The sequence below is a fragment of the Cibotium barometz genome, chromosome 34 (assembly GCF_041138505.1).
Source record: "Cibotium barometz isolate CiBa-2024 chromosome 34, ASM4113850v1, whole genome shotgun sequence".
Classification (NCBI taxonomy): Eukaryota; Viridiplantae; Streptophyta; class Polypodiopsida; order Cyatheales; family Cibotiaceae; genus Cibotium; species Cibotium barometz.
This window is the reverse complement of record NC_141079.1, coordinates 46,700,513-46,724,297: the sequence shown is the minus strand read 5'-3', so window position 1 is coordinate 46,724,297 and position 23,785 is coordinate 46,700,513. Positions and strand designations below refer to the sequence as shown.

Genomic DNA, 23,785 nt, shown 5'->3' with positions numbered 1-23,785 from the left:
ATTCCCCTCTTGCTAGTAGGAGGCAGTGTCCTTAACTCTTCTCCCTCCCCCCCCCCCGTCCCCGTGTGAATAGACTTACAGCAGCCCTCTCAGCCCTCCTCCACGTTTTTACCCTTAAGGACATCTCACAATCCCCCCCCCCCACATTTGCGTAGACTTTAATAAGGGTTTTTTGCCTTAAGAAAGGGTTCGTGCGTCATACTCTTTTGCTCATACAGTGAGCAAACGAACTCAGAATTCAGATCCGATTGAAGCATTTCGATCGCAGCAGCGAGCTCTACAAGGCGATGTCTAAGATGGCCTCTTCTCGGAGACGTCAAAATATTGCCTCAAGAGGAGCGCGCAATGCGGCTCCAGCCCTCCCTTTTCAAGCTCCTCAAGGAAATGGTGGCCAGGTTAGCTTGGTTAATTTTTAAAAGAAGAGATTTTTCTTAAATTAGTGTTAATAAATGGTATCTTTCCCTTTTAAAATAACGACATAAAAATTTGTATGAAGTTACGAATTATGTGATGCTGTATTCGATAAATTGCGTTGAAATTGTTATCTTCACGAATTGTGAATGCTATATTTAACAAATTGCATTGAAGTTGTTATCTTTAGAATTCAAGATTTTTTTTGGCTTCAACGCTAACTCCGTTCCGTGCTTGTGTAGCCGGGCGGCGTCGTTAGCAAAGCCCGGGAATGGCCCAAGGTATCCCTCATACCATTGGGAGAATAAGGATCGCCGATTGAGGCGAGAGATTATGAGGCTGCCTAGTTCTGAGGGCCCAAGCTAGTGCGGTAAATAAGCCCACCCTAGTGTGCAGACATCCCTCTGAGGGGCGGGAGGATCGAGCGATGGAGCCTGAGATGGTGACAGGCCGGCTTGAGTCCTCGCCAGCGGCCGACGATGAGGTGTATGGTCCCGTAGGGTTGAGGCCGAATTCTAGATGATCGGCAGAATAAAGGAAAAGAATAAGAGAGCCAGTTTGGCTTATATGGAATTGACTCATGTATAAACTTTTTATATAAATATATCTTGTCTTTGGCATGATTGCATTGTGTAAAAAGGCTGTTTTAACAAACCTTGTGAAAAGGGCCTTAATTAAGGAATATGTTTATTTATGTCAAATAGTGTGGTAGGATTAATTAGAAAACAAATTGATGCGTGAGTAGGGTGGAAAGTGGGAGGATGGAATTCCCCGACGGCACCATCCTACGGACGGGTGGACCCGATTAGTCGGGTAGCCTTCCAACAGATTAAGTGAAAGCCCTACGCTAGATAATTAGGTTCTTGGACAACTCTATTCTAGAAGACTAGGCCAACGGCTGTGCCTTGCATAAGATGAGGAAAAAAGCGTTGTCTCTAGAAATCAAGTCTAGTAGTTGCCCAATTTATGATCAATTGCCCTATGGGTGATTTGATGTTTAGAAAATCACGCTCCCCTTGCGGGATAGAGCTAGGTCATATCTATGAATCGTATCCTTGAATCTCTACAGGGTCAAGGTGTCGATGAATAGGAAATTTTTCCCAAGATAAGACTTAGTGAACTATCTTAAGTGTTTCTCCCATTTTAGAAGAGAGGAACCTTACACCGCCAGCTGTTCCAACGAACCTCCTCTTAGAAAAACATAAGCCAAATGCTTCCTCCAGCATTCTGGTGTAAAACAGTCCTTTGAATGAAAAAAAAAACAAAGGTTCCAATGCAAGTAAAATTCCAGTTTGAGATCGGTTCCGAAAACCCTTTTTCCATAATTCCTAGTTTCAATAATGAGGATCCTTGATCTCTCATGAGGGTAATCTACCCATCGTTTTGTCTATCTGTCCAACTTAGATTCTTGGTGAGTTTGGTCAAGGAAAAACTAGATTAGTTTCTGCAGTCTATTCTTTGGATTTAGTAACTGGAATTGGTCACAAAGTTTTTTGTCTGATTCAGATCGAGAGAAGGACAATTAGGTTTACTATTCGTCCCTCACGTTGTCTAACCAAATTCATTCGGTTTAGTTCTACTAGGATTCCCTTCAGATAAACATCTAGTTTTGGGTAAATATACATTTAGTGATTTTACCAATTAAAATATCCAAAGATATTCTTTATTGATTCTGTGAGGAAGTGACCAATCTAAAGAACCCTAGAATCAGTTGAATCTAAAATCGGATTTGAATCATAAATAAAGGGACTTAACAAGAATTTCCGTATTGATAGGAACATGGATCAAGGTCGTTCCTGGTAGAAATGATAACCCCCAACTTGATGAGGAAGAGCTCGACTTGGATGTTTGTAAAACTCTTCATAGATTGCAGCCTGGACCTTTCAAGGGTGTAGGGTGCTTAACATATTAGCTGGTGGCGAATTCGCTCTGAGGGACGTGTAGATTCGCTCTGAGGGACGTGTAGATTCTGCCATCCACAGAGCATTCTTCATCTGGATCCATTGTCATACTGGTTCCAATTGACCGAGTACACGCTAAAATTGTATGCAAAGCTGGAGGCGGGCTCACGTGCAGTAGCCAACATGCACGAGAGAGCCACAGTGCAGTAGGTATCACGGATTCCCTGAAGTCTTACACAGGAAGTCTCATTTTGAGAAGGCATTTGTTAGGTGGAAAGGACAAATGCATGACACCTTGGATCTTGACCAACAAGCACACCTGCCGTGCACAACAACACGACGCCTCTTGTACAGGTATAAAGTACCACAACTCTTTTTTTATCACCCTGCATGGTGGAGAAAATGTCACACCTCTTGTATTGGTTTCTTAGGCTTCTTTAATGTTTGTATATTAGGTGGTGGAGAAGCAGTGTACGTGATCGAGTCTACATTCCCGAGCACCCTTTAGATGCATGGGTGCTATTTGAGATAAAGGAGACAAGATTGTACCTCGAAGAGTAGATCAACGAGCTTGGGGGCAAGGACACATGGATACTTTGCCCATGGTGGTTAGATTACCCAGAGGGGGAGTTTCCTCCAGAGGAGGCAGAGTAGTTTTCGAGTACGTTTCCTTGTGTTGTACAGGATTTAATTTGTATAAACTATGAAGCTTGTTTTTTGAGAATTTAAAGTTCTAATGTTGGTTGAATGCAGTAGCCAGAAAGGGTAAGAAGCCTACCACCGAGCAACAATTAGCCCCCGAGAAGAAAAAGGGTAAGAAATCCACAATCGAGGAGCCTCCGTCGTCCCAGAAAAGGTTACGGCCAGAGTGGGAAGGGAATGACTTTGATGAGGAATCTGAGAACAGCCATTCCAAGTATGATGAGCATGAAGATGAGCAGCAGTCCCATGTACAGGGTGAAGAGCATGTGACCCCTTGCATTGTGAGACCCAAGAGCAAGGGTTGGAGAGTTTAAAAGATGACGAGGCAGACCTCTTGGGATCTAGTAAGTGAACTCAACATGTTTGAACATTCATTAGATCATTTATTCATCAACAGTAATAACATGTATTTGGTGTTATGTAACTGAAGACTACCGTCCCATTGTGATGGACCCCCTACACTATTGATCAACTCCGTCTCACGCTTTTAGGAAAGCAAAAACATAGGTACTATCTCTCAGGTGTGCTATAGTGACTCTCTCCATTCATTGTTTCATTATAGCGTTTTCACTCCCCTTACATGCTTTGGTGTTCTAGGAATCTTGCAGTATTGCAATGATTCATGGAATCTCTCACGAGGTGGGGAATCATGGACGTCTTCAATAGCCTTGGAGGCCTACACTTGGTGTGGGCTGATTTTCCTACAGATCTGTGTCTTCACAAGGGCGATTTTGTGGTTCCTCGATGGAGTGTTTTAGGGAGGTACTTGTGGAGTTGGTCTTTGTGCTTGCTGCAGAGTTCCTACATGCCAATGGCACTATGGTGTGAACTCTACATGTGGAGCACAAGGGCGATTTTGTGGTTCCTCGATGGAGTGTTTTAGGGAGGTACTTGTGGAGTTGGTCTTTGTGCTTGCTGCAGAGTTCCTACATGCCAATGGCACTATGGTGTGAACTCTACATGTGGAGCACTTGGGGAAATACAACTTTTCATGCACTAGCTCGTCTGTCATGTCCTCATTCCATTATCATACGAAAATGTTCCTTGCCAAAAGGGTGAAAGGAGAGCTCTCTATGCCTTGAAAAAGGTAATAAGAGATCCGTTTGCATGGTGGTTCGCTCTCACGAAAGACAGGAACGAAGAGGAAGCTAATGCAAAAAAAAAAAAACCTACAATCAAACCTATCTAGCATGCATGCATCAAGCAAACAAGATTCAATAGCAAGCAAGAAGAAGAAAGAAGTACAAGTGACTAGTTTTCGCACTAGGCTGACCGACCTTAAAAATGGTCCAACCTCTAGTACTAGTCCTAAAAGCAACTATGTACACTAAATACGTACATTTTTCTTATTTGATATTAAGCTCATGGTAAGGCTTCTTAATATGTTGTCTTACAAAAGATAAATGCCCATTCACACAAGTAAGATGTCAAAGCACCTAACAGTAGGTCAGGTGGGCGAAACCATGTTAACCTACTAAGTGGTTAACATGTTTAAGAGTCAAGAATTAAAGTTAATCTTTCAATTGTTCTAATAGGTATCCTTTTGTGGTTCTGAAAAATGGATCTTCCTCCTATGGATGAGCCTATATGGTGGATATATGCAATGGATAACATTTTTCCTTGCATGATGGTGTAAAGGCTTAGAGATAAGAAAATCATTCTATCTATACTTCAAATACTATCATGAGAACCTCATCCATCACCTCGAGACATGTTGCAAGAGCTCTACTACGTAGTAGAGAGCCATCCCTGTTCTATGCCCCCCTGAAGCCCTCTCCCCCCGATTTCACCTCCATTGGGATATGTGTGTCAATTTTCCCTTGGATTTTTTACTTTGAGAGTTGGTATCACTGAATCATTGAAAATAGGATGCATGGGGATTGTTTGGCAATTTTGATGAAATTCTTTCGTGTTATTAATACTTGATTACCTGCTTTGCTAGTGGAGTGACCCTTCGCACTATTTATATGCAATGTTCCTTTCATAGTGCGTTATTATTCACGTGTGTTCAGTGTTTCACAATAAGGCAAAGAGAGTCAAACGACTACAAGCAACCTACAGACATAGTACAAAGTAGAGAGATTCGACGTCCCCAAGGCCTTCAAATATGAAAATAATCTCACTCTCTTTCCTGTTAGTTATTGAATTGATGTTGGGCCCTTTCTTGACCACACATCTTTCTAAGCGCAACAAGAGACGCCCTATTCATTCTTTATATACCTAGATGAATCTAAAAGCATGCTTGAATTCACCTTTTAGGAACGTGCATGTTATATACTCATGGTAGTCAACCCACAAGATTATATAATTATCAACTCCATTATGCATAGTATGGACTAGATACTACAACATCCCCACTAATGTCATCAATGCCCAAAAGTGGATGTAGAACTCTGTATCAAGATATGCTCTCACACACGCACTCTATACACACACACACACATATAAGAGCATATATTCACACAAAGCCCTTCATACTGAGGTTTCTATCAACCCTCCAGAAGATGCAAGGCATACTCGTTCTTCTCTAAGCTCTAAGAGACATAGCAAGCGGAGTCTCTACGTGCTAGGAGACATCGCAAGAGATGGCACCACAACGAGAGGGAGGGAGAGCAGGTCATTTTTGTACAAGTGAGATTTAAAGGTTTTAGATGCTTGGGAACAAATCAATGCCTAACAATCACTTTATTTGTTTAATCTCAAAAATTTAGAAAATACCTACGACACATATATAAATGTGATTTGTGGCCCAAAAATAGGGTGGCAAATACACTGTTGCTATTAAAAGCCTACCATATATATTTTGTATTTATATATATATATATATATAATATATTATATATATATCAACATCCCTCTCTCGCTCCCCTCCCACAACCACCTCACACTAAAAATTGTGCGCACAATTCTTGACCATCCATTTTCAAAGTATAAACTCAACCCAATAAATTACATAGCGTTAAAAAATAGCACGAAATAATTATTAGCTTCAAACCACATGGTTCCATTGTTCGAAGATGTAGCATAGTGATAAGATCTTTCTTCTGTACATAACACCTTGCTACAAATTTTTCAAAGTCCCAAACCCAAATTAACCCTCACCCCATGATGTAAACTACAAAATAAACAATAATTTGCCGAGTAAACTCAATAATCTATGCACACTTAGTAAACTAGGAAGTAAATAATGATTGCTTGCTTGGTAATCTACAAAGTAAAATAAGATGAAATTTTCTCAATTTACTTTGTAGTTTACTCGGCATAATTTATTCAGCCAAGTTTGCGTCACAAATTATATCAATGTCATCCATTGATGTCACTTGACAAGGGTCAAACCCCGTGGTAGAAAGTGCTGAGGCTCACTCCCTTGGAGACCATGCAAGGGAGTGCTGGGAGTTCTCTGAATATACAAATCAAACATCCTCTTAGACCTCCACCTCCAAACATCGTGCCCAAGTCTTCAGAAATTTTGACCCAATTTTTCCTACGTGAAACTCGTCCTTAAGATAATATAGAGATATATAAGGCATTAAGGAAGATATAGAGATATATAAGACAGATTCCCTTCGCAGAAACCGGTAATTTTTCTTCCGTAGCAGGATGCTCCCCATAAGAATTCCTCTTGCAAGGAATTTACATGGTTTTTCCACAGCTTAGTTTGCAAAAAATATTGGTGGGAATTATATTCTATACAAGTCTTACTGACTCTGCCAAAATCAGCTATGTTAGAAATTTGTTCTCAGTCCAGTACATGATGTATAAACATTTTTTCAGAATTAGATTTTTTGAGCATTATTAGATGGTATTTATTAAATGTGCCATTGCTAGTTATAACAGGGCTGTGAGAAAAGGCCCAAAAGTAGCCATTTAGGTAAGAAAAAACAAGGGAATTTATGATTGAGTGAATGTAGAAGAATCCTTTATTATCTTTCACCTTGCACTACAGTATAAAATTCCCAGTTACACTCGCTGCAAAATGCAAAGAATTTATCCGATTTAATTAAATTGAATCACACCATTGATTGAAAAATGAATTGAAGAATTCTGAAAGCAGAGTGTAAAAATCCGTTAGATAATTTCCCTCGAATTTTAGATGTGAGAAAAATAAAATAAAACCTACCTACCGCCAGCGCCCAAGTCAATTAAAAGTTGGGAGTTAAAAAAACCTCCGGAGTGCTACTACTGGAGCATCACCATGAACCACGTGATGGCTGTAGCCATTAGCATGGGTTGGGAGAATGCGAGGGTAGTAGGAGTAGCAGCCGATTTCTCTTTACTAAGAGTAGTAAAAGCCCTGCCCCACAAGAAACACAAGTCAGTTGTAATGGGTGGCAGTGGCTAACCAGGAGAGACATACGAGAAGAAACGCCAAAAAGACGCACAACGCACAGACTAATGTAAACTTGTGGCGCACAAAGAGAGAGAGAGTGTGTGTCTGTGTACATGTCCAAGTGTGGTGTATCTATGTGTCTGTACACGAATGTGTTTGTGTGTGTGTCTAGGTGTACATGTAGGTGCATGGCCCAAATGTGTGTGTGTATAGAATTTACATGCATATGGACATATGTGTTTGTGTCTAGGTGTACATGTATATGGACATATGTGTGTGTAGAATTTACATGCATATGGACATGTGTGTGTGTGTGTAGAATTTACATGCATATGGACATATGTGTTTGTGTCTAGGTGTACATGTATATGGATATGTGTGTTATGTGTTTGTGTCTAGGTGTACATGTATATGGATATGTGTGTGTAGAGACCTTCATGGCCATGTGTGTATGTGTATGTGTGTGTGTGTGTGTAGAATGTCCATGCATATGGACATACGTGTTTGTGTACATGTATATGGATATGTGTGTGTAGAATGTACATGCATATGGACATATGTGTTAGTGTACAGATATGGCCAATGCACCTACATGTACACCTAGATGTGTATGTGTATGTGTGCATAGATGTAGATGTAGAATATACTTGTATATGGAAATATAGATGTAGACTGTATATTATCTCATGAACAGAAGACTTGCAGGCATTACATAGACACAAGTATATAAGTATCAGAATGAGACATACAGAAGGCAAAATGCAAGTGTGAAGACTATGCATGCCACAGTGTAAGCTGTGTTCTATCAATCTCACAGACTACAAATATTCATGTATGTGAAGCTACAGTACAGGCACTCACGATTTTTGCATGGATGCCAGTCTGCCACAATAGATGGCATTGTCAGGAACTGGTAATTCTGTCTTGTTAGTGTTTTCTGGATTGTACACACGTATATAGAGCTCCTGCCCGAGGTACCAGTTGGGCAGCAGTTGAGAGCGAAGGTTCCACATCCCGACATTGTCAAGCTCTACAAGAACAGCTGTCCAGGAGTGGGGAAAGACCTGTGGTAAACATGACCAGAGCCATCAGTACTGTTAGAAAATTGCACTCTTCTCTAAATAAATATATGTTGCCATCAAGAAATAGCCGCAAAAGCTTGGTTGCAAACCTGTGTCGTACTTCGAGCCACGCCGTCCCACTTGTTGTAGTTCCCTCTATCTGCCTCTGTCCATGTTCCTGAGTCAAAACTGCCAAAGAAACCTTAATCTGACAGATCGTGGACATACTACAGACATCACTGGAGCAGTGGTCATTTTTGCTTACCCAACAACAAAAAATGCATAGCCATCAAAATGATAACTTTGCACAGCATCATCATCATTTTGAAAAACAATCTCCAGAAAGCCTCTATATCCTCCAGAGATTACAGATGTAAGGTAGCTTGGCGTATGATTCAGGGGCTTGTCAGGGAATGCATCCAGCTTGAAGACACCAGTCAAATTATAGTAGTCAGCTAGCTTGAGAGGGGTTGCAGGGGCTGAGTATGAAACATCATTCAAAGCATAACGCATGGCTCCTTTGATGGTCGGTTTGCTTCCTCTGAGCACCAATGTCTGTGTGACATTGATCTGCCCATAATGGAAAGAGCCCTGAGGATTAGGACGAGCCGCGCCTGCAGTCAAGTTCCATCTGCACAACACACACACACACACACACACACACACACACACACACACACACAGCAGACATCATAAATGAAGCCCAAGTCGACACCAAACAAGAATTATCAGTATGCTACCACATTCCTCATCATGCAAACTTGGCTTGTATGAACTTAACCAAACCCAATTACCTGATGGACCGAGCTTGATTGACAGACCAATTTGGATCATACTGGTCATCTGGTGGAGGAGGAAGAGGACCAGATGCATGCCCTTTAGAGTTCGAATAATGCAGAACTGCTACTCCAGTTACATGAGACCAGATGGTGGTATTCACAAATCGTGCACTTGCAACAATGTAGTAGTCAGAACTGGCATTTTGATCCATAGTGACCAGAAAGGAGTAACTCTGCCCTACATGTATATCCACAGTAGTGAAGTTCTGTTGAGATACATAAGACCCTTCCGTTTCCACCATGAGCATGTTGTGGTTTTGAATTCTGAAGTTGAGAGATGTGGAAGTTCCTACATTTGAAACGCGGACTCTGTAGGTTTTGCCTACAAGATGATGACCAGCAACCAGAGCAAATTATAGTAGAGTGAGAACTAAGAAGTCTTTCATCATATCAAACATCTTGGCTTTCTAAATATAAATGTCACCAGACTTGGTACCAATCAAGCTAACTCCTCATCTTTCAATGAGAAGAACACCAAAAACCCAAATTTCACACCTTGTTCCACATTGAAGGTTTCCCACAGGATTCCTTTAGGCACCAACGAGCTATTATATGGGTAAGGGCCTTTGCCATTGATGAGTACACCGTCAGGCATACCTAAAGAATGGCCTTTATCAAGGAGAGCCCGGAGTGCCTGCACATCAGTCCCGCAAAAGGGCACAACCCAAACTTAACTGACCCACCCTTGGAAAACAAGAGAATGAGACTTCAATTACACAGAACAATCCCTCACCTTGTGGCCTGCATTGTACCAGTCACCTATCATGATGGTGATATCTCCATCTGGAAGGCCAAATGGGACTGGAATGATGGCACGATTGGTTACTGTAAGCCCTCCATATCCACCAGATGCTCTTTGAAGACCTAGAGAAGGGAAATAGAAAAAACTGCCAATCTGATCCTTGACTTGGAAATTATAGGTCCAATTCCAAGTAGGAGGGATGGGACAATTAGTCCCCGACACACCATCCTGCCATGATGTTTTCCTCTGTTGTATACCATTCCTGCATGATTCCGAATCAAGGAACCATATCTTGGAATTTATCTACATTATACATGAGCATTGTGCATATGAACACATAATAGACATACATTGATAGTGCATGTACAGTTCAGGTTGGCAAAGTAACAGAATGACAATGTAGGAAACCTGCAAGAACTATCGAGAAGCTCTGCACAGCTATGGATCAAAATTGTTTTCAAAAGAATGCACTATCACATGGCTTTTGAACCTGACCTAGACCCCAAAACAAATGCCAAGAATGACACACATGGAGACCACACCAAGGCTGATGCTCAAGAAACACAGTCACCTCATTCAGACAATCACAGACCAAAAGAAAGAAGCATCCTTCACTGACCAAGTAAGGAGAAGATCCTCATCCAAGCTGTTGAGGACATTGATCATCAGGTTATAGTTTGTGGTTGAGTTAATAATAGGCCCAGGGAACTGCCCGTTGATGGCAATCACCTGCAGCCTCTCCAGGAACATGCAAGAAAGGTTGTTAGGACGTTATCTCGGAAAGAGAAAGTATAAAAGAAGATGCTGAAATTCGCACACTATTGATCCTGCAGACGCTACCCTACGCAAATGCAGCATTTCAGAGGCCCTGTACAGGCCAGAAAGTGCACAAAGCAGAAGTAATTGCCTGTTGTTTGACGCCCAACGGAGCTACAGTGATGTAGGACACATTCCATTCCAGGTTCAGAAAGGGGTCTAGCCCACGTGTAACTTGGATGAAGAGGAAGATTTCCAAGAGCACAAGTAGCAGGCGTTGAAGGCCTGGTGAAGCTCCCATGGTTTCTTGAACCTTACAAGAACGAGCTGCGAAATACCTCGCTCTGAGAAAGCGAGGTGGGCGAAAGAGATGATTGCCGAGGTGAGGGTTCGATCTAGCAGGCTAGGGTTACATCTCTTGGGAGATGGTGAGAAATGCAGCTGGGGAGGGTTATGGGATAAGCATTTTTTTGGGATGTGCGGGTTCTTGATACTGCTTCGTGTTAGCTAGCAAGCAAACCTGCAGCAGCAGCCTATGTTGGCTGAGGAGAATTTCAAGGGTTAGAGAAGAGATGGAGACAGAGGTTGTTAGGGGGGCGGGGGAGAAAGAGAGAAGGTTGTTGGGAGAGCGGTTAGGGCAGAGAAGCAGCTGAGAGAGAGAGAGAAGGGGGAAGGGAGGGTAGGGTTCTCGGGAGCTTCTGAGAAAAGGGTAGTGATAAGCAGACAGCTGGAGGGAGTATACTGTGGTAGTGGTGTCAGTGAAGAAGATCATCAGTAGGGTATCATCCGTAAGGTACTGGCAGCAAACGAGATCAGCTATAAGCAGTGAGAACTTAGAAGAGGGCTTATATTAGCAGGTACCTACAGATCAGATCAGACGCTTAAAGCCTCTTTCCCTCGTCACCTTTGTAGAACGAAAAGCACAAGAACAAGAGAGAGAAAAGCCACCACCCCGCCCAACAACCAACAGAGCACTGCACGCGCAGGAACTGGCTCGCTAGAGAGACAAGTAAAAAGGCCCTTTTTAAGACAAATTCGTAATAATTAATAATTATCTCCACCTGTGACCCTCACTCCAATGCACCGAATGAACGAATCCATTTTCTTTCCTTCACCGAATTAATCAATGAACCCTAACCCACTTTCTTTCCTTAATCTTTTTTATCCCCGCTGAAATGATCACGCGGGGTGTGTGCGCGTATGGTTGTGAATCGTGCTTTTGAATCTCACGTGCAGGCTCAATGCGAGGAGGATGATTTCCTTGCTGCACGCTGCCAGCAACGGCCCAAATCTACGCCTCTGTGATTAGGCCAAAATTCACCATTAAAGGCATTTCCAGCACATAGGCACTGGGCTTAACGGCAGTTCTTTTCACACCTGCGAACCTGGGACAAGGCCGCCCACTGCCAACACAGTGCTACCTTTGATATAACCTTATAAAAGTACACGCACCCCCGTTGTATCACATCCATTGTTCTACTTGTTCTTCCCATCACTACAAGTTTATCAATCAAAAACTGTGATGACTACCCTGTGACGTGGGAAAACTATCCAAGGGGACTTGGTGCCTTGAGGGTATGCTAGATCGCCCCGCATATTATGCCTCTATATGGGGAGGAGTGCCTCTATATGGGGAGGAGGTGCAAGGAGAGGCAAAGCACGGACCCATGGTAGGCACCTTAGGAATGCACTCACGCACCGGGTAGGCACGTTAGGCCTTCCCGTGTGCGGGGGAGGTTCCGCGGGTGCCGAGTGCCCCGGGGGTTGCCCTCTCCTTGCACCTCTTCCCCATATAGAGGCATAATATGCGGGGCGGTCTAGCATACCCTCAAGGCACCAAGTCCCCTTGGATAGTTTTCCCACGTCACATACCCCACCCTCCCCAAAAAAAAAAAGCTTGCTTTCCAAGCTAGCACCTAACTTTGATTGCTAACTCTCAAAGCCATGCATTTTATTGTTGTGTCACTAGGAAAATTTTCCTTCAAACCTTCATCTAGCAATTTTTGACTTGAAAGTTCCCCCCTTCTCTCTCTCTCTCTCTCTCTCTCTCTCTCTCTCTCTCTCTCTCTCTGTGCAGTCCTTCGTGAGGGAAGGGCCATCATCCAAGAGTTCCACACCAAATGAGGCGGCTCACTATCTTCATCCTATGAACTTTCTGACCACAAGGGTCATAAACAATAATTAGTATTTCTTCTTTTGTTGTTCACTTTCTTGGCTTGATGGACTCTAAATCCATTACCATAAAGGATGTACTTACTATAGGGGTCCATAGACTCTCTCTCTCTCTCTCTCTCTCTCTCTCTCTCTCTCTCTCTCTCTCTCTCTCTCTCTCTCTCTCTCTCACACACACACACACACACATGTATACACATCAATGCTTTTTCTAAAGCATTCATTACATCGCAACCTTTTTCTATACCTTGCTTGGCATTCAAAATATGTCTCTTACATACCGCTATTCACTCTTCTACCACATCTTACTCTCCTCCTTTCAATATCTTCTTTTGCTATGACAAAATGTGTGGAAGGTCTTTGAAAAGGTTGTTTTGTATCTCCTTGCTTATTTATTCATGTGTGCATATGGTAGCATTACACATCAGTAAAAGAACTTCTTTCTTATATCTACACTCCCTTTCGAGCTAGAAGTGGAGTAAACTCACACCTATTCTTTATATTCAATTTTATATTTCGAATTAAAATTAGTCCTCATCTTGTCATGTACTAAGTGCAATGTATTAGAGGGTGGATGCACTCTTTTTCTTATGTTTTTTTCACATTTAGAATGATTGTAATGTGTGTAAACAACCCATTCATCCATTACATTACTACTCATTTTTAGTCCATATGTGAATTAAAAACTTGGAAAAGTTTCTTGGTCTAAAATCCTTTTCTTTTTTGTAAAAGCGCATAATTATATTATAAAGGGAGCAATTACATCATTACAAATGTAATGCTTTTTATTAGAAGAAGCATAACTTCAGACTTGTACCATATGGTTTCTCTCAGACATGTAAGGTTCTGAAGATATTCAGTGAGTTCGATGTCCCTTCTCATATTATCAACTTCCTCCTCGACTACCTGTCCATCCTCTTCCAGTCGGTCTTTCTATATCCGGGTGAGCTTTACCTAAAATTCATCCTTGGCTTTCTCCATATGCAACATTTCATCAAGGTCATTCTTTGTATACTATGCTTCACAGGACTTAAATGTGGCTTTGTTCAACATTTTTATCTGCACATGCAATTCACATCTCAGACTAGGAAGCATGTTGGCATTTGTATGGTTAAATAGGCAATTATTAGGACTAATCCATATAGCCCACAAATATTATGTCTGAAACACATTCCATAAATATTATGTCTGAATCACATTCCACACTACTACAGAGCATTTTAACTATTGGCCTAAAAGGATTTCTTGCCAATTCAATTCCTAGTTCTGTAGGTCCAAAAACTATAGAGCTTCTTTATTATGGGAGCATTCGATGAAGAGATGTGTAGTGGTTTCTTGTTCCTTTTTACACCTAGGGCACAATCCATCCCCATACCTAATTTGCTTAGCTTTTGTATTAGTCTAGAGGACTTTGTGCATTATCAACCACAGTAAGCAGACTTTGTGCATTATCAACCACAGTAAGTATATTTGTTTTCGTGGTATCACTAAAGACCAAATTTTTGAAAATTTAAAGCCCCATTGTTTTCTGTCCCATAGTAGGTTCCATCTGTTATTAAGCTTACAGTGTAGCGAAGTGCCTTGTGGAGGGAGAGGTGGGATATGTAATAACTTTTATTTTGATTTCCACGAGAAAGCCTTTAATGACATAGGTCCCTTTAATTAGAGCAAGGTTGTTTTCTTCCCCTCCCAAAGACTTACCCTCTCTATGATCAGCTGAGTATCTGGTCCAAATAACCTGAAGTGATCCTTGAGCTCCTAATAATCAGTCAACCATCTATGGTTCTTATTGCACCATAATTGATCCCCATGTGTGGATTCCCTTTTTGTGTAGTTTGTGAGCTTGTTTATATGAGTTTTCATCTATACTACCACACAAAAAACTAGACGGAGTCCAGGTGGAAAGTGTGGGTGTGTTTCCTGATTTTCTTATGTAGCCTGATTTTTGGCTTATATCAATTCCAATCCTGCCAAATATTTCTAACTAATGGGCTACCTTGTGCTTTTATTCTTATATGACTAAAATACAGTAGCATTTTGGGGGAGCTTCTTCCAGGCATGATAGCAAGACAATCTGTAATTGTCTAGGTTTCTATTGAGAAGTGTTGTCCGGTCTTCTTAAGGATTGAGAAGGCTTTGTATTAGCCAATTTGCAGCCATTCTATCTACCACATCAGTGATCTTTGGTAGATCCATTCCCCCTTGATTCTTCGGTAGGGTGCATATATGCCACACCACTTTAGGAAATCACAATCATTAATTAAGATTAGGAATACTAAACACATCAAGTCAAAAATCACGAAAACCATGTTAAACTAGTTCTCGACGGTGGGGATGTGAGTCCACTATCTCACGAAAAAAAAAACGCTAATTTGGATACATGAGCCTGTAGACGTGAGCCTGGTGGAAGAGACGTAAGTCGTGAGTTTGGATACGTGAGCCATGAGTGTAGAGATATGAGCCATGAGCCTGTATACAACTTGTAGATGTGAGCCTGGAGGTAGGTATACCTAGTATAGTATGGACTAATTATTTTGGCCATAAAGATCCGTACGGACACACCACACCATGCTCTTAGAAGATATTTATGATATTCATGTCATATTATTTGTACTAGCTATAAATTCTAATAAAAATTCTTGTTCCTCCAAATTATTGAGATAATAAGAACCTGGAATGAATCTAGAGTTAAAGATGAAATCAAACACATGAAAGATGAATTCTAGCATCCATTACACATGAAATTAGCATTTCCAAGCATCATAGCCAAAGATGAACAAGAGAGAGAATCCATATGTGTATGTAGCAAAGAGAAAGATACACAATGGCCTAAGTGTGTTAACCTCTCACCAAGAGGATAGCTTGAAAGCTAGCCATGAGCCTTGACCATAGATGGCCATCTCCATAGTAGGAGAGCCAAAGGTACAATGGAATGTCCAAAATTAGTAAAAGTGACAAAAGGTCCTATCCATGTGCCCAAGGCCCTATTTATAGTGTTTTACCCATGGGCCCATTTACATGTATGTTATAGGTTCATGACAAACCATCCCTTCCCACAAAGGTTTCGTCCTCAAAACCTAAATACAACCAGCCATGGCATAAGCATCTCTCGAGTAAGGCACCGCCATGACAAGAGTGATCCGATAATGATGTAGCCTCCCGGATCAAATGCAATGTGATCCATATGTCCATTATCATGAAAACCAATAGAGTACTCAGACCATATGGAATGAGACATGGTAAAATCTCATAAATGCCACCTAGATCCCAAGTATGCCTCATGTGGATAACCATACCAACATCACATGGAAGACTCAGACCATGGTCCCCCGAATGCAAAACATTATGCCCACGCATAACCGTACAATCCATGAGTGTCCATGCGAGCTTCAAAACTCCATCATCTACCCATAGGAGTCCTTCCGGATCATAAGGCATGTCAACATGATGATACACAAAAACATAGTAGTGAATTTTCTCCCCAAAAAGCATATCACGAAGTGGATAATCCATCAAAGGACATGTATGATCAAAATCCGGCCCATCAAAACAAAGTACTTCCACATGGGCATCCCAAATATCCACAGAAAATGCATCCTTCATGAGTAATGATCTTTGGAAATGCCCATGTGGCTCCAAATCCAAATCTCCAAAATAGAAAGCTTCATGATCGCGAAACGATGAATGAGGGTACATAGATGCTACAGTGCTCTATGTAGAAGTTTATGCCCATGCATAACCAATATGAGCATAAGTCCATAACATCAACAAAAGAGAAGCTTTCATATGACATAGCTCCCTTTATGTAATTGATTTCCAATCCATCATCTTTCCAAGTGGTGTAGGCATCAAAATAATCCATGTCATAATCACTTACCTCTTCCAACTTAGGAGTATATGTCTCTTCTAAAATCATAGGAACATCATCATCTCTTCATGCTTAAGATCCACGCATGAATCAACACCACATGACATAGGTGCACCCTCATTCTGAAAATATGCAAGAAAACACCGTCCGCCGTAAAGTGGAAAAGAGTTTCCATTCTTGCATACAAGCTGTCCACAAGCATCCCAATTCATTAATCCATATAGCCAAGTATCAAATTTGCTCATAGAGGAGGAAAGAACTCCATTATCTTCCAAACATAAGAGCTGTAAATTTTCAGCTTGCATAATAAGCATGCAATCAACCATATCAGTCCACATAGCATCACAAAAGGGTGTTTCCATGATGTATGGAACTTCTCTTGGTACATGGGAACTATCCAACCATGATATCATATCAAAATTGCCAAGATAATTAGTGATGAAGCCACATGTAAATTTTCAGCTTGCATAATAAGCATGCAATCAACCATATCAGTCCACATAGCATCACAAAAGGGTGTTTCCATGATGTATGGAACTTCTCTTGGTACATGGGAACTATCCAACCATGATATCATATCAAAATTGCCAAGATAATTAGTGATGAAGCCACATGTACCAATCTGTCCAGAAATTGCAGCACGCTTTTCTTTGATTTGGAACTTTATAGCAACCTTCAAAAGATCTTCAATGTCCATCTCCATGCAAAGCCCAAATGCGGGAGTGAATGGAAACCCTCTCTTATCCATTTTGCAATTCAATTCATGTACAAGAGTATACATCAAGGAAGGTATTCCATCCCCTTCTTCTCCCAAGTTAAGCCAGACTTTCGTACATGGAAGTTGTATCATTTCCATTTGGCATTGCAAACAAGAAGATTTCCCATCCTTCCCAAATGAAGAAGAACTATCAAAAGAAAGAAAATTCCTTAATGGTAATCTTCTTATACCCTCAAATGTTCCTTGGAACTCTTGAGGACGAAGCCCTTGCATATCTTCATGCATCTTTTGCCACTCCTTGATCATGCTTGCCCTTGTATTACAATTGCCTTGTGTCTAAACAAGATTGGTTGTAGGGGTTGGCCGCTTGTAGGTCCAAACGATAGAGAGAAGGCTCTTCTTCAAAAGCATATTCTTCCTCTTCTTGGCCATTGGTCTCCTCTCCAAAAGCATAACCACTTTCTGAAGACTCCTCATAGACATCATAATGTGCATACTCTTCATAAGCATAAGGATGTACATGTTGCCCATAATACATGCCTTCACCTTGACAAGCATTCCTCTTCCTATATTGCCCATGAGTAACAACATTTCCATATTTGTCTTCATACCATACATGGCCAAATGCATCTTGAAAAGCATGCTTTTCACCCATAAAAGGATCATCAAGCATCACCGTCACAATCGCTTGCATAGTGTTGAGCATACTCTTCTTCACATGTCTCTTGTTGAACATACCCTTCATCAAAAAAATCACTAAAGGTGTCACTTTGCCTATCATAGCATGTATCTTGATTATCATTGGATGAAGCATATCCCTCATTTGGTAAAGCATTGGATGAAACATAACTCATTGGTCGAGTGACCTTCTCTTCCAAGGCTTCCATCCTTGTAGCCATAGTGTCAAGTTTATCTTTGGAACCAATTGGACTAGATCTCGTATTGCTAGATACAATGCGGGAGGACTCAGTGAGAGGTGAAAATTGGCCTTCCATGTATTTTCTCACTGATGTGATAGGTGACAACTTCATTTAAAACCCATAAGAGGCACCACCTCCTAGGGAAGGATCAATGCACATCCCCTACACATTGGTAGGTCCAAGCAAACCTTTGAGTGAGTACGAGGTAAGTGATAAAATGAATGTAGTGTTACTACCTGCCCATATGTACAAGGGACTTATGATATCTATGATCTAAGATGGGGTGTTAGCATAATCACCAAGGATTAATGGGAGGCTTGGGGTAGCCGGCCAGTCACATAAGTAAAAGCCTTGTAGTTAAGCTTACTGATGGAAACACAACCAAACTTGTAGGCATCCTACAGGATGCAAAGTTAAGCTTACCTTGATGGATGACAACACCCTAAACCTATCAACATCCCAAGTCTCATCCTCCACCTATGAGCCACCACCTTTAGTAACCCCCAACACTTAACACCTCTCGCCTCACTGTGTCGGCCACCCCCTCAAACCATTATGGAGAATCCACAATCTCGTACGATGATAAAGACCACCCCCAAACCTCAACCTCAACAACCCTTCAAGGACCCTTCAAGGACCCTTCAAAAACCCTTCAGCAACCCTTTCAAGGACCCTCAACTTCAACAACCCTTCAAGGACCCTTCAAAAACCCTTCAGCAACCCTTTCGGGATGTCACCCAAAAAGAATGGGTACCCAAGAGCACCCTAGCGAGAGTGAGGAAAACTACAACAAACATGCAAGGATGTGGTAGCCACCATTTGGCCCAAAGCTCAACTGTGAGTGGAGATCTACCAAGCGGGAATGCCAACAAAGTTTTTTCCAAACCCCGAGCCCTATTGGATCCCCATCAAGTTGCTAGAAGCCTAAGGCTTTTACAAAGGGAACCCGTTTGTCTAGTCCCCAAAACCTCACCGTTCCCACAAACCTAGAAGCCAAAAAGATCTAGGTGTGAGACAGCCTCATTACCTAGTACCATCCTAGAAATTGGCATCTGGATGGGTCTCGATTAAACTGCTAGAAGCACAAGGATTCTATAAGGGAAACCCCCACCCCTCAGCCTATTGATGTGTCTACTAGATGCATAGATCCTAAATTGCAGGTTTCGTTAGCATGGGTAAAAGGTCAGCGTGTGTAGAAGCTCCTTTCGGTTTTAAAGAAAATTCTGACACACCGCTTTCTGTGCTTTCTTCTTCGACTCTTACACATGGTTTGACATAGGAAATTGGGTGTTGCATATAGTGAGGCTGGTAGATAAGGTGAGGTTGGATTGTCCATTCGAATGGAAGAATTTAGAACACCAAGTATGGCATAAACATTCGTACACTGCGAGCAATGGTGGCTTGTTGTGCTGCTGCTGGGACATGGCCAAATGGATTTATGCATTACTTGAGCCTCTCTTGAAAAAGTTGGTCTATTCGGCCCATTTGCTTAAAGCATGGTGATAGTGATAGAAAGAAGTGAAGCATGATAGAGCTTGCATGACTTCCAGGTGAAAATTTAAATTGTCGGGACAATGCCAACCATGGCATGCGATCTTTGGCTCATCTCTACCTTACTTGATTTTAACATGGCTGGAAGAATGTTTTGCACCTTAGGGAGACCTGGAGTCTAGTTGATTATTAGACTTTTGCCAACTTTGGTTATGTTGCTAACTCGTCTCCTTGGTTAGGTTATCTTTTAGCGAAAGGTTCTCTCTCTCTCTCTCTCTCTCTCTCTCTCTCTCTCTCTCTCTCTCTCTCTCTCTCTCTCTCTCTCTTCGTGACTATTTTTCTTCTCTAAAATAAAGCAATTGAAAAGGCTTTTTTTTTTGTGGCACTTGGGGCCACTGGCATACACAACTTTCTTTTCTTTTTGTTTTCAAGATTTTTTTGGGTGATATGGTGATGTGGGCCTCTGTTGCCACATGGCACCCGCTGACACCCTGGCAACGTGAGCTTGTGTTGGCGTTGGCACACGTAACATCGATTGATGATGTGGCACACCCGATGCCACATGGCAAGGTAGTGCGAAGTGGAACACGTAACCATACATATTTTTTTTCCGAGTTATGATGTGGAACATAGAACCCTAACTTGTTTTTCAAGATTTTTTAAATTTTGGGTGATGGTATGGCACCTATTTTTATTTCAAATTGTGTGTGTGTGTGTGGAAATGTTTTCGAAGAAAGGGGGTTTTAAAAATATAGGGGGAGGAAATTTAAAGGGCCTATGGGGGGAAACTTTTCAGAGAGAGGGGGGTGGGGTGGAAATTTTGTGTGTGTGGAAATTTTCTTCAAGACAGAGGGGTTTTAAAAATTTAGGGGTGGAAATTTAAAGGGCCTATAGGTGGAAGCTTTTCAAAGAGAGAGGGTGGGGGGGGTTAGAAGACAGAGTTGTGTGTGCACACATCTATGTGTATATGATACCATCTACGATAGAAGATACACATGTACTTTGTGCATATGATACCATCTACGATAGAAAGTACACATGTACATGCGTAGTTGTGTGTGCATGTTTATAAATTTTTATTGTTTTTAGTTTTGTTTTAGATTATCATTCTTAGTTTTGTTTTAGATTATTATTTTTAGTTTTGTTTTAGATTTCAAGTTTTTAATCATTCCCAAGTATATGTGTACAGTTATTAGGAAGTGCTAAGTTACATATGTACGACGGGACTCCTCTAGCTTCTCTGAAGGTGGTATTTGCACATGAGTCAAGGTGGAATCCACTTCTCTCCATTTGTTGCTGCTTAAGCTTTGGGGTTTAGCAACGAAGGCATGGATCTTAGTCTCTCCACTCCTTTTTTAGTTTGACATGGTTTTGTAGAGGCTTGTGGCATAGATTTTCTTAACTTCGAAACCCAAATGTAGGGTTTCCCTTCATAGAAGCCTTGTGCTTCTAGTAGCTTGGTTAAGAACCAACATAATATATTGGGCTCGAATGGGCATTTGAGACTGTCATGTGACTCTCTTTGACTTTGGAGATTGGGGTGAGGTTTTTGGGACCCAAACTGAAGGGTATTAGTTGTAGAAGACTTGAGCTTCTAACATCTTAATAAACGGGGCTCCAGGCTTGGGGTTTGGGTAAAATTATGTTGGATGGGATCCTGCTTAGCCGATCTCTCATGGGTAGGCTTCTGGCTAAATGGTAGTTACATGGCCTTTACTTGGGCATCGTACTTTCCTTGGCTAGCCAAGGTACTCTTGGGTACCTACTCCTTCTTTGTGGCCTCCCTGAAGGGTTGTTGAGGTTGAGGTTTGGGGCTGATCTTCATCTTTTATGGCAAGGTTTTGAATCTCCATAATGGTTTGAGGGGATGGTCAACATGGCAAGGTGAGAGGAGTGTTGAGATTAGGGGTTACTTGAGGTGATAGCTTGTAAGTGAGGGGGGCATTAGGAATTTTTTGGACCCAAAAAGGACCTCCAAAGGATTTCTAATTTTAAGGGATTAGAGCTTAAGAAGCTGGGCTTAAGGGAGACAAAGGCTATGATGACCCCTATTTTTTGCCTTGCCACATCAGCCATACCCCCCTAGTTTCACTTTTTAAAGAGAATATTTTCATACTCTCTCTCTTACTTTTTGACTTTTCTCATACTTTTTGATTTTTTTATCTTCACTCTCTACAAATTGAATCTTTCTTGTTAGTTTGAAATCTCCTTCCTCATTAACTCCCACTATATCTCCCTTCCACATCAGCAAAACATTCTCGTATTTAGGTGGGCCCCAAAAAGTGAAAATTTTTAATTTTTAAATTTTTTTACATTTTGAGGTGGAAAAAACACCACCCAACCAATATGTATGATGAAAATACTTTTTTCTCTCCAAAAAGCTTATAATTCAAGGGTCACATCAGAATCCTGTCAAGAGCTAGCATATCCATAACTAACTGTCAGGTCCCCACAACCCCATAAACATAACTAACTGTCAGGAACCACTACATCCATGAGATCCTGAAATTGTGGGGACCCCAAATTTTTTTAAATTTTTCTCATAAATGTAATTTATTGATTAAAAACACCATGTTAGTATATTTGTATATTAAAAATATCATTTTCTACTTAGAAAAACGGATTTGTGTTAAACAACCTCCAACAACAAACCTCCAACAACAAAGTTTTAACAGTCTCTCTCATTCCCTTCTCTCTCTCTCTCTCTCTCTCTCTCTCTCTCTCTCTCTCTCTCTCTCTCTCTCTCTCTCTCTCTCTCTCTCTCTCTCTTTGGGGAGGCTGGAGATTGCTTAGAGTGCACCCCCGCCTTCGGCCATTACCTCTTAAGATACATGGGGCGAGTATGTAGCCTCCCTCTACAGTACCAGAGCAGCCACCACTAGCGAACCCTCTAGAGCCTTGTCCACCCACTTCTACCTTCTTCACAGCAGAGATGGTGAGGAGGACCATACATGCTAGAGATATGATTGCAGACTTGCTAGCTCTCATGTTTAATAGAGCCATGTGTGAGGGTTTCCTGGGACTTGGAGTACTTCCACGATTGTGCCGGTACTCAAGTCTGGAGATCCGAGCCTGCCGACTAACTACCGCACCATTATGATTGGTCACTTGTTGCTGGCCAAGCTATATGCCTCTACTCTTGAGCATGAGTTGAGCAGATGGGCAGAGAGACAAGGGGTCCGAGCTCAGGGACACGCCGATTTCAGGAGGAGATTCTCTACTTTGGATCATATCTTTACCCTCTTAGGGCTATCATTGAGGGAGGGCAGAGCACATGGGAGGAGGATCTACTGTGGCTTTGTGGATTTTCGCAAGGCCTTTGACACAATGCCCAAAGCTAGACTGATGCGCAGGCTGCAAGACTTGGGGGTTCCATGTGAGCTCATTTGGGGTATTATGGCACTTTATGAGACAGTAGTTGGGCAGGTGTGCGGACTCAGAGGGTCTCTCCCAGCCAGTACACTCCACTATAGGGGTGAAACAGGGCTGCCCACTCTCTCCGACTCTATTTGGACTATACATTGATGAGATCTCTGATTATATTGGGACACAAGGGGACAGAGGAGCCCAGTTGGCTGGCACTTGGATACCTCATGCTTTCTTGCTGCCACTCGCTCAATCCATCCATTTTGCATCATCATAGCTACCTCAATAGAGGCATAATTTCATCTTTTGAGGCTTGACGTGTGATCCATGTCCCGTGCTTTTGCATCCATCTTTGGTAGTGTAGATGCATGTACAAAATAGAGCGTGCCTTCAAGAACTTGAAAGACACTGTAGAATCTACTACATTGCACTTGTACACATCACCTTGATGTGACCCCTCATTAACCTCTCAACCCTCTCCTAGTAATCCTTGAATAAGGTCAGACCA

The 23,785-nt window shown here is 41.7% G+C and overlaps 1 protein-coding gene across 2 annotated transcripts; it reads right to left on the bottom strand.

The window, feature by feature from the left end:
- Window positions 1-6,855: 6,855 nt before the first annotated feature.
- On the bottom strand, window positions 6,856-11,482 carry LOC147619105 (monocopper oxidase-like protein SKU5). Of its 2 annotated transcripts, XR_015262023.1 has the most exons (10): window positions 10,894-11,482; window positions 10,606-10,715; window positions 9,978-10,248; window positions 9,740-9,878; window positions 9,200-9,566; window positions 8,671-9,036; window positions 8,516-8,594; window positions 8,206-8,408; window positions 7,135-7,308; window positions 6,856-6,983 (listed from the first exon to the last, which is right to left on the bottom strand). XR_015262023.1 is itself a non-coding variant. In XM_086774296.1 (9 exons), the coding sequence occupies exons 1-9, from the start codon at window positions 11,041-11,043 to the stop codon at window positions 7,194-7,196; spliced, it is 1,800 nt and encodes a 599-aa protein (XP_086630422.1). In that variant the 5' UTR covers window positions 11,044-11,482; the 3' UTR covers window positions 6,992-7,193. The 2 variants fall into 2 exon arrangements, 1 of the variants encoding a protein (XP_086630422.1); XM_086774296.1 differs by lacking the exon at window positions 6,856-6,983 and having other exon boundaries at window positions 6,992-7,308.
- Between the last annotated feature and the right edge of the window lie 12,303 nt (window positions 11,483-23,785).